At 61.3% G+C, this 10899-nt stretch overlaps 2 protein-coding genes across 2 annotated transcripts; both read left to right on the top strand.

Annotated features, from left to right (window-relative positions):
- The first annotated feature begins 3691 nt into the window (after positions 1–3691).
- On the top strand, positions 3692–7481 carry MVD (mevalonate diphosphate decarboxylase). Its single transcript, XM_054169996.1, has 10 exons — positions 3692–3810; positions 4367–4437; positions 4532–4646; positions 4730–4876; positions 4961–5160; positions 5313–5387; positions 5583–5801; positions 5967–6082; positions 6168–6276; positions 6601–7481. The coding sequence occupies exons 1-10, from the start codon at positions 3741–3743 to the stop codon at positions 6670–6672; spliced, it is 1194 nt and encodes a 397-aa protein (XP_054025971.1). The 5' UTR covers positions 3692–3740; the 3' UTR covers positions 6673–7481.
- Positions 7482–7679: 198 nt separating this feature from the next.
- Positions 7680–10529, top strand: LOC104303781 (cytochrome b-245 light chain). Its single transcript, XM_009904459.2, has 6 exons — positions 7680–7810; positions 8655–8724; positions 8948–9022; positions 9394–9477; positions 9551–9632; positions 9720–10529. The coding sequence occupies exons 1-6, from the start codon at positions 7753–7755 to the stop codon at positions 9900–9902; spliced, it is 552 nt and encodes a 183-aa protein (XP_009902761.2). The 5' UTR covers positions 7680–7752; the 3' UTR covers positions 9903–10529.
- The last annotated feature ends 370 nt before the right edge of the window (positions 10530–10899 follow it).

Genomic DNA, 10899 nt, shown 5'->3' with positions numbered 1-10899 from the left:
ATGCAGTACCCCGTGTGATGGCCTTTTTCCACCTTTTCTAGAGCAAGGACAAGCAGCTGCTGCTCTTGCCGCTGCCACAGCCGCCGCGGGGGACGAGCGTTTTTATGGAACACTCTTGAGAAAAGTCTATTTTTTACAGCAAACCCCAACCAGACCAACGTGGCTGCGGCTCTCAGACCTGCTGGGAGGCAGGACCCAGGCCCTGGGCTGGCAGGTGGGACCATGGGAAGCACGTGTGCGTCCTCTGGGGTTCTGTCTGGGCTGTCCTCTCCTTTTGTCGCCGTGTTTCTTCGTGGGCAGGTGGTGATGGAGGAGGAGCTGGGGCAGAGCAGCACCTCGTGGGCTGGAGGAGCAGGTGCTGAGCTGCCTTTTAGAGCAGCAGCAGCAGCATTTGTGTTGTGGCCACTAGCCTGTGGGGTGCATTCTACCTACTTAACCCTCTCCGAGGTACATTCTCGGGGTCACTATCCCTTTCTGGGGCACATTCTCCTGCCCACTGACCCTCTTTGGGGTGCCTTCTGCCCACTGACCCTCTTTGGGGTGTCTTCTGCCTACTGACCCTCTCTGAGGCATGTTTCCTGCCCACTGACCCTCTTTGGGGTGCCTTCTGCCCACTGACCCTCTCTGAGGCACGTTTCCTGCCTACTAACCCTCTTTGGGGTGCCTTCTGCCCACTGACCCTCTGTGCGGCGCATTCTCCTGCCCACTCGTGCGGTTGAGCTCATGATGGCTTAATCTTGCAGGCAGAGCTCCGTGGCAGTGCTGGATGTGGCCATGGGCAGGGTGTAATCCAGAATGGTGGTTTTCCAGATGGTTTTCTCCAGTAATCCGGAGCAGGCAGGTTAGTTGTGGCTGCTGGCACTTGGTCTGGGTGATGGGTCTGCAGGAGGGATGTCTGCCCACTCAAGATCCCAGCACTGAGTGTCTTGTCCCTCTGAAATAGGGGATGGTGTCTCCCTCTCCCTGGGAATAGGGCACACCTGGGCAGGTGTTGATCCAGGAGGTGCTCCACAGCATCCTGGTGACGTGTCCCTCCTGCTGCTGGTGGAGTCTGCTAGGCTGGGTGAGGGTGGCAGATCTGTCACGAAGGGTCATTGCTGTTGCTGGGGGTGAGGAGCTTTGTGCTGGGAGCCTCCCACCCCTTGAGGTCACACCAGTGATGGGATCAGCCCAGAGCTCTGGGTGAAGGAACCAGAGGTGTGGGTGAGCAATCCCTCTGCATGTCTCTGCAAGGGAAAGTGCCCTTCCTGGTTTCTCCAAGACCTGGCTCCAGTTCTGCTCTAGCAATACCCTCTTGTTTTTCACTTTGGATTTCAGCAGTCCTGGGTGTGCTTGGGGGGCTGTGAAGCTTCCCTGCGCCACTGGCAGCCCTACAAGTGGGCAGAGACCATTTGCTCCCCAGGCAGAGGCCAGGGAAAAGGCTGGAGCTGCTCTGCTCCCCTCTGTTGAGCCAGGCTAGCAAGGAAGGATGAGATCTTCCCTTACCAGCTTGGCACCTGCCCAGACCAGAGGATGTCCCTGGTGCCACCAAGAGCACTGGTGTCTCCCAGAAGAGCCCCAAAAGGGTTTTCCCATCCCATCCTCAACTGGGATCCTCCGTTCCTGGAGCAGGCCTCACCAGAGCTGTCTCCTTTTCCTCCTCCTCCCTTTGCCCCCCAGCGCCAGAGCAGGGGCAACAACAGCTGCTTTTGTAAAGCACTTTAAGGTCCAGGCTGCACAGGCAGCTCCTGCCTGTCCCCTCTTGGCAGGGACTCAGTTGTGCCTGCTGCCAGCTGGGCTATGCCATGCCAGGAGCTCCCCCTGTGCCCCTGGCCCTGCTCGTGTCAGTGTTACCCACCACTTTTTTTGCAGAACTAGAACTTTTAACCAGACCTACTGTTTTTTGAAGAAGAAGAAAAGGAAGAAACCTGACAACCTTCTTTGTAGCAAAGCATTTTTCTCAATAAAGGCAGTTTCATCCACGAGTGGCCTCCCTCTGAACTCCCTGCAGGAGGGTTTCAGGAGGTGGCTGGGGGTGGGTGCCCCCCACCTCCCCACCCAACCTGGCTTCTCTGTGCTGCTGCTTTCCCAAACACAGGACCTGTCTTCACAGTTCCATCCCCACTTTGTTGCCTCCTCCTCTGATACTACCAATATTTCATCACCCATGGTCCTCCTCTCTGCCCTGGACTTTTTCCCCTGCCCCTCACCCAGCCCTTATCTCCCTCAGCCCAGTGCCAAGTGGGATCTTGTGTGCTGCTGGAGGGATCCCCCCATGCCTATTCCAGTACCTCCTCGCCTGCATGTGCTGCTGGTGGTAGCCATGACCCCCTGCCTTGGCACTCAGGTCCTGGCACTCAGAGTGGGGATACTTGGCACCATCTCCTGTCTTCAAAACATTGCTGTCCTGCAGGTGTTCCCAAGAGGTGTCCTGGCTATGAGCCCCTGTGGAATTCCTGAGGGACATAAGGTGGCTCTGCACGTGTGATCCAACCTAGCCACTGGTGTCCTCTCCGAGGGGTATGAGTGTTTGCCTTTGTCCTGGCCAGAGTGTGAGTCCTTTCCCAGGGGCAGTCTTGGGGACTCAATGGCCAGGACTGATCGTGTTGAGGAACCACCTTGTCTGCTCCTCAGCTCTCCCTGAACAGCCCCTGCCAGGCCGCTGGGGCCAGGGAGGGCACCGCGGTGGAGGGAACGCGTGTGTCCCCACGCAGACACGGGGAGTCCTGGGGTGGCACTGGAGCACTGAGGGGGTTATTGGGAGCACTGGGAGGTGGTGGGGACAGGAGTTGTGGGGAGCACCAGAGGTATGCTGGGGTCTTTGGAGCAGTGCTGGGCTAACTGGTAGAACTGGTGCATTGGGGATACTGCGGGCAGGAGGAGCAGGGCGGAAGGGCGTGTTGGGGGGCACTGGTGTGATGCCGGGATAGTTAAGAAGCGGGCGTGCTGGGGGGCCGGGGGGCGGTGAAGGCGGCGGGAGCACCGCGAGGGCACTGGTGTGATGCCGGGATAGTTAAGAAGCGGGCGTGCTGGGGGGCCGGGGGGCGGTGAAGGCGGCGGGAGCACCGCGGGGGCACTGGTGTGATGCCGGGATAGTTAAGAAGCGGGCGTGCTGGGGGGCCGGGGGGCGGCGAAGGCGGCGGGAGCACCGCGGGGGCACTGGTGTGATGCCGGGATAGTTAAGAAGCGGGCGTGCTGGGGGGCCGGGGGGCGGTGAAGGCGGCGGGAGCACCGCGGGGGCACTGGTGTGATACCGGGATAGTTAAGAAGCGGGCGTGCTGGGGGGCCGGGGGGCGGTGAAGGCGGCGGGAGCACCGCGGGGGCACTGGTGTGATGCCGGGATAGTTAAGAAGCGGGCGTGCTGGGGGGCCGGGGGGCGGCGAAGGCGGCGGGAGCACCGCGGGGGCACTGGTGTGATGCCGGGATAGTTAAGAAGCGGGCGTGCTGGGGGGCCGGGGGGCGGTGAAGGCGGCGGGAGCACCGCGGGGGCACCCCTGCGAGCTCTCGCAGGTGCATGCGCAGCTCCCTCCCGACTCGAAAATGGCGCCCCCGCACGCCCAGCCCAGCGCCCGCGGGGGCGGGGCCTCTCCGTGGTCTGATCGCTGCTATTGGTCAGTGAGCCCCGAGCGCTGCGCACCGACCAATAGCAGGGCGGAGACGCGCCACAGGTGACGGCCACGTGTGTGGCGCGGAGGCGGGGCTTGATGCCGGCCCGGCCTTAGGTCTGAGCTCGGGAGCGCTGCGGGAACGGCGGCAGCGCGATGGCAGAGCAGCGGCCGATCTCTATCGTCACCTGTACGGCCCCGGTCAACATCGCCGTAATCAAGTACTGTGAGTGCCGGACCCTATTCGGTGTGCTGGGACCTGGGTGGGGGTGGGGGTGAGCAAAGAGACTGAGACGGGCCGTGCCAAGCTGTGCCATTCTGTGCCAGGCTGTGCTATGCTATGTTGTGCCATGTCGTGTCCTGCCAAGCTGTGCCATGCTGCTTTGTGCTATGCTCTGCCGTGTCCTGTGGTGCCATGCCAAACTGTCTCATGCCATGCTGCGCTATGCAGGCCCATGCCATGCCAAGCAATGCCATGCCATGCCATGCTCTGCCAAGCTGTGCTTTGTTGTGCCATGCTATTCTGTGCCACTCTGTGCTATGCCAAGCAGTGCCATGCCATGCCACGTGATATTAAGTGATGCCAAGCAATGTCATCTCCTGCCATGCCATGCTCAGTTGTGCCATGTCATGCTGTAGTGTGCCAAGCCAGCTCACGCCAAACTGAAATCCTGTGCTTTTCATACTTTGCTGTGCCAAGCCAATTTATGACAAGTTTTGCTGTGCCATGCCAAGGCAGCCATGCAATGCCATGCCATGCCAAGCCATGCCATTTCTTGCAGGGGGCAAGCGGGACAATGATCTGATCCTGCCCATCAACTCCTCCCTGAGTGTGACACTGCACCAGGACCAGGTTGGTGTGGGGGCAGGGCGGTCCTTGCCCTTGTTGTGCCCCTCCCCCAGCCCATGCAGGTTGGAGTTGACCCCCATGCTCATCTCCCTGGCAGCTGAAGACCACCACCACAGCTGCCACCAGCCGCGACTTCACCAAGGACCGGCTGTGGCTCAATGGGGAGGAGGTGGACGTGGGGCACCCCCGGCTGCAGGCTTGTCTGCAGGAAGGTGAGCGTGTCGCCCATCCCATGGCACTCTGAGTAGGGTGTCCCCTGTCCTGCCCCCCTCACCTGGCTCCTGTCCCCTCGCAGTGCGACGCCTGGCCCGTAAGCGCCGAGGCGGCAGCTCCGAGGACGGGTCCCCGCTCAACCTCTCCTACAAAGTCCACGTTGCCACCCAGAACAACTTCCCCACCGCCGCCGGCTTGGCGTCCTCCGCTGCCGGCTACGCCTGCCTGGGTGAGTGACTGGGGACAGCGGGGGGCCAAGAGGACGGGGGTGACAGCGCTGTCCCCCGTCCCTCACGCCGCGGCGTGCCCGCAGTGTCGACGCTGGCGCGGCTGTACGGCGTGGAGGGCGAGCTGTCGGAGGTGGCACGGCGTGGCTCGGGCAGCGCGTGCCGCAGCATGTTGGGTGGCTTCGTGGAGTGGCGCCGGGGCCAGCGACCCGACGGCAAGGACAGCCTGGCCCAGCAAGTGGCCCCCGAAACGCACTGGCCGGAGCTCAGGGTCCTCGTGCTGGTGGTGAGGAGCGTGGCTGGACCCTCCACCCTTTGGATGGGTGGGATTTGAGGGGAGGGTGCTGGGAGAACCCTGAGCCTGTGTGGTTGCAGACCCTGGTGCTCAGGGGGCTTAGAGTTGGGAGTCACAACCCACCATCTGTTCCTCCTCCCCAGGTCAGTGGAGAGAAGAAGCAGGTGGCCAGCACAGTGGGGATGCAGACCAGTGTGGACACCAGCCCCTTGCTGAAGGTATGGGGATGATGGGTCTCATACTGCCCAGGGCAGGGTTTGGGGGTCCCATGTCCCTTAGAGGGGAACATTTCTCCATGCTGGGCAGCACAGAGTGAAGGTATGAATGCTGTGCCCATGTGGCTCCCCAGAGGAAGCCCAAAGGGTCATGATTGTCCTCAAAGTGGGGTGACCATGACCCACCTGCCATGGCAGCACCGGGCTGAGGTGGTGGTTCCAGAACGCCTGGAGCTGATGATGCGGCACATCCGTGAGCGGGACTTTGAGGGCTTTGGGCAGCTCACCATGAAGGACAGCAACCAGTTCCATGCCACCTGCCTCGACACCTTCCCCCCCATCTTCTACCTCAATGACCTCTCCCGGCACATCATTGCCCTGGTACATCGCTTCAATGCCCACCATGGATCCACCAAGGTACCTGCACGGCTCCACGGGGCTCTCACTTTGCTGTGGCGCTGTGGTTCCTCACCATGTCCTTGTGTCCCCCATCACAAGGTTCCCAGCTTGCCCTGGTGCCATGCTCCCTCACCATGTCCCCATGCCATGGTCTGTCACACACTGGTGTGTCCCCCACCACAGGTAGCCTACACCTTTGACGCCGGCCCCAACGCTGTCATCTTCACGCTGGCTGACACCGTGGCTGAGTTCGTGGAGGTGGTGAGACACAGCTTCCCCACTGCCACCAACGGGGACCAGTAAGGCCAATTCCACCTCTTCCTGGGGGAGCAGTGGGGTGGTGGTGGTGGGGTCGGGACTGAGGGCCCAGCTGTGCCCCCACAGGTTCGTGCGGGGGCTGCCCGTTGGCTCGGCAGTGCTGCCGGAGGAGCTGCTGGCAGCTGTGGTGACCGAGCCGGTGCCAGGGGCTGTCCGGTACATCCTGCACACCAAGGTATGGGGCTGGGAGGGGACTCTGGGGCCATGGGACCCATCTGCTGGACCTGTCCCCATGCCCAGGGGTGCTTGTGGGACCCCATCCCTGTCCCCAGGGTTCTGTGTGGGACCTCATCCCTGTCCCCAAAGGTGCACAAGATCCCATCCCTGTCCTCATTCCCAGGGGGTGTGTGGGACTCCATCCCTAGACAGGGGTGTGACCCATGAGGTGGACTTTGTTGGGGTCTGTGGGTCCCAGAGCAATTCCATAGCCCCAGTGTGGGGGGTCCTTGGTGCCAGGATCTGTCTCCTGCTGTTCCTAAACCCACCTCCTGCCCCACAGCCCGGCCCTGGCCCCCAGTTTGTGGACGACCCCAGCCAGCACCTCCTGGGAGCAGACGGGCTGCCCCGCTGAGCACCGGTGATGACATCAGGGATGGCTGTGACATGCTGAGGAGGAGCTCTGCTGCTGCCACCCAGGGGACGGGCTGCTGAGCCCACCTGGTGCAAAACTGTCCCTAGCCCTGGGGCAGGATGTGACCCCTGGGCTGGTTTTTAACTCTTTTTTAAAGGAAATAAGAGAGTTTCTGGCAGTTTCTGGTGCTGCTTTGAGGTGTTTGGGCTCTGCAGCCAAAATGTACCCTTTGTATGGCACCTGTCACCTCACATGGTCCCTGTCCCTACTCAGTCTTTTATGGGGCTGCTCCTGTCCCATCTCCTCCAGCTGGCGCTGCTGAGACTGATTCTGTCCCCACTACGTGGCCCCTGGTCTTTTGGGTCCCTTGTGGAGCTGATCCTACCCTCACACATGGTCTCTGTCCCCACAGTTGCCCCTGCTGGGATTGATTCTGTCCCCTTACATGTCCCCTGTCCCTCCAAGTCCCTTGCATGGCCCATCCTGTCCCCCAGCACATGCCCTATCACTTTACATGGACCCTGTTGCTTGTGTGTCTGCTGACTCCACTATGTCCCTTGCAGGACTGATCCTTGTCCCCCGTCCCTTTGATGTCCCAGCTGGAGCTGATCCTATCGCCTTGTGCCTCGTTTGTCACTCTGACATGTCTCCTGTCTGTCTGTGTCCCTTGTGGGATTGGTCCGGTCCCCCTTGCACCCTCCTTGTCACCCTGTCTCTCCGTGCCCCTCCCGGGGCTGAACTCATCCCCCTGCACTGGATGAATCTTGTTCCTTCACACCACCTTTTGTCACCTCACATTTCCCCTGGTGAGGCTGCTCCTGTGCCTCCACGTCCCTTGTGGGACTGATGCTGTCCCCTCACGCGTCCTCTGCCCGCTCTGTCCCCGTGGCCGCTACCGTGTCGCTCTCGGGGCAGCCCCCCGGGGGGCGTGGCCTGTGCGGCGTAGGCGTGGTCTGTCGGGAATGGGCGTGGTCTGGTGAGGGGGTGGGGCCCGCGCTTGGCTGGCTCCGTACAGCCGCGGCCGCCTTCCGGGTCGGGACGAACCGAGCGGAGCCGAACGGGACCGAGCCGGACCGAGCCATGGGGCAGATCGAGTGGGCCATGTGGGCTAACGAGCAGGCTCTGGCGGCCGGGCTCAGTGAGTGCGGGGCGTGGAGAGGTGCCTGGGATAGTCCTGGGGATGGGTGCTGGGGGTGCGGAGAGCACACGGGATGGGGGGCGCTGGTAGTGGCTACAGGGGGTGCTGGGGGTTCCGAGGGTTCCGGGATAGCGCAACCAGGACGTGTCGGGGACAAGGGGGAAGTCCCAGTCCCGCCAGGGATGCGCAGAGAGAGAGGCTCATCTTCCTCCTCCTGCCCCTCTTTCTTCTCTTCCTCCTCCTGCCCCTTCTAGACTTCCTTGTCCTTCTCCTTTCCCCTTTTCTTCCTCTTTCTTTCCCTCCCTTTCCCCTCTCTGGCTTCTTTCTCTCTTTCCCCTCTCTTTCCCCCTCTATCCCCTCTCCTTCCCCCTCTTCTGTCACCTAGTCCTTTTTGTCCCTTTTCCCTCTTCCTCCTTTCTCTTCCTCCTTTCTTTACCTTTGTCCCTCTCTTCCCCCTTGTCCACCTCTTCCTCCTCTTTCATCCCCCCTCTCTCCCCGCTTCTCCCTCTTTCCCCCTCTTACATTTTCTGCCCGTGCAGGAACAGCCAGAGGATTGCAAAGCTCATGGTGGAGGAGACAAGTGGCTGGGAGGACAAAAGCCTCCTGCAACCCCCCCCAGCCAAGCTGGGGCCCCCCATTTCCCTTCCCTGCATCCAGGAGGGAGGCACAGAGCATCTCTCCAGCATCCCTGGAGCCATAATCCTGGGTTTGGGGGGTTGGTTCCTGGTTGGGGTGGTTGAATCACAGTTGGGGGGTTGGATTTTGGTTTGGGGGAGTCATATCCTGACTGGGGGGGGGCATACCCCCAGTCAGGGACCCCACTCTGCCTTCTCTGTCCCCACAGTCATGCTGACAGGTGGGATCGTGGCCGTGGCAGGGCAGTTCAAGGGCTGGTACTTTGCAGCCTATGCCATGTATCCTTGCACAGGGGATGCTCAGGATGCAGGGAAAAACCCTGCCCTGGTTCAAGTGTGATGCAGGAACTCACAGGTGGGGGGAGACATCCTCATCCTCCTCTCAATCTGGGATCAAATCACTCTTTCCCTTCCCCCAACATCCCTTTTCTTGGGGACTGAGGATTTTGCCTAGGCACTAATCGTGGCCCCCAGCACCCTTTTCCTTGACTCCCCCTGGCAGCGGGGCAGGCGTCCTGGTCTGCCTGCTTGAGTACCCCAGGAGCAAGAGGCAGAAGGGCTCCACCATGGAGAGGTGGTAAGTGATGTGTGTGTGTCCCTCACCCCTGGCACTGGGGGTCATGGAACTCCCTGCCCCCCGCCTCCCCAGCCCAGACACAGAGACCTGGCACCAGGGTTGGGAGCAGGGGGGTAGTAGCAGGGCTGGATCCTACAAGTGTTCAAGAGGGGACTGGACGTGGCACTTGGTGCCATGGTTTGGTCTTGGGTGACAGGTTGGACTTGATGATCTTTGAGGTCTCCTCCAACCGTATTGATTCTATGAGTCTATAAGTGGATTCTGTGGGGTGCTCCATGCAGGGACAGGGGGGAGATGGGGGCCCACCAGGACTGGAACTTCCCCTCAAGGCGGGGGGCAGCCCCTCTGACCCCCACAATGCTGTTCTACAGTGGCCAGAAGTACTTGACAGCAGTGGTGAAGGTGTTTGGGCCCCTCACAAGGAATTACTACATCCGAGCCGTCCTGCACGCCGCGTAAGTGGGGTTGGGACTGGGATTGGGGTCTCTTTCCCCCTTGCTGCCCCCTGACCCCCAAATTGTCACACAGCCTGGCTGTTCCTGCTGGTTTCCTCCTCTCCACCATCCTGGGCACCGTCTGCCTGGCCATCGCAAGTGGCATCTACCTGCTGGTGAGTGCAGAGTGGCTTTGGCGGAGGTGGGTGGTGGGTTTTGGGGGTCCGTGGGGGCCCCCCGTGACCACCCCCATGGCTTTGCAGGCGGCAGTGCGTGGGGAAGAGTGGAGACCCATCGAGCAGAAGCCTCGGGAGCCACTGCACAAGGTGGAGACCATCAAGCAGCCACCCAGCAACCCCCCGCCCCGGCCCCCCGCCGATGCCCGCAAGAAGCAGCCAGCGGAGGTGGGGGGGCAGGTGAACCCCATCCCTGTAGAGGCTGAATAATGGGGCTGGGGGGACACCCCCTGCTGCTGTGCCGCTCGTGCTGCTGCTTCCCAGCTGCACCCTGGCCCCTCAACCAGGAAAAATCAGGGTGCCTGGCTCCTGGGGATCCTCAAATCCCTGGGCTCCCCTGCTCCTGGGGATACCCAAATCCTCAGGGATTCTCAGCTTCTCAGGAGGCTTTCCAGCTCCTGTGGGCTCCCAAACTCTTGGGGATCCCCAAGTCCCCAGGGATACTCAGCTCCCTGGGGGATCTCCAGCTCCCAAAGGCTCCCCAGCTCCTGGGCATCCCCAAATCCTGAGGGTGCTCAGCTCCATGAGGAGCCTCAGTTCCTGGGGATGCCCAGATGCCTGGAGATGCTCGGCTGCCCAAGGTTTCCCCAAGGATGTTCAGCTCCCTGTAGAAGCCCCAGGTCTCCAAGCAGCCCCCATTTCCCCAGGGGACCCCCAAATCCTTGTGGAACCCCAGCTCTGTGGGGGGATCCCCAGCTCCCTGAGGGGCCCCCAGGCCCTGCAGCCCCAGGGGATGGAGGGACTCGGGCTCCTGTGCTCCTCCTGCTGGCTCTCGCTGGGATTTTGTCACTTCTGCCATTGCTGTTGCAATAAAAGCTGGGCAAGGCTCTGGCTCCCCCTGACTAAACTGGCTGCTGGTGGCTTGGATGAGTGGTGGACACTTTGCTAGGTGAAAACCTGGCTGATGGCTGGTCACTTGTGGTGTTCCACGGGGCTCAGCTCCGGGACAAGGTCCTTCAGTGGGCTTACTAGTGGGCTGGATGAGCAGATTGAGGCACCCTCAGTCAAATCACAGATGACCCTCAGCTGGGAGGGAGTGCTGATCTGCTGGAGGCTAGAAGGATCTACAGAGGGACCTGGCCAGGCTGAATTTGATGGGCCAAGTCAATAGGATGAGGTTCAACAAGGTCCTGCTGGGTCCTGCACTTGGGTCACAACAACCCCATGAAGGCTCCAGGTTTGGAGCAGAGTAGATGGCAACTGCCCA

Source organism: Dryobates pubescens, chromosome 19 (assembly GCF_014839835.1).
Source record: "Dryobates pubescens isolate bDryPub1 chromosome 19, bDryPub1.pri, whole genome shotgun sequence".
NCBI lineage: Eukaryota > Metazoa > Chordata > Aves > Piciformes > Picidae > Dryobates > Dryobates pubescens.
The sequence above is the reverse complement of the archived record's forward strand: the minus strand, read 5'-3'. Positions and strand labels throughout refer to the sequence as shown.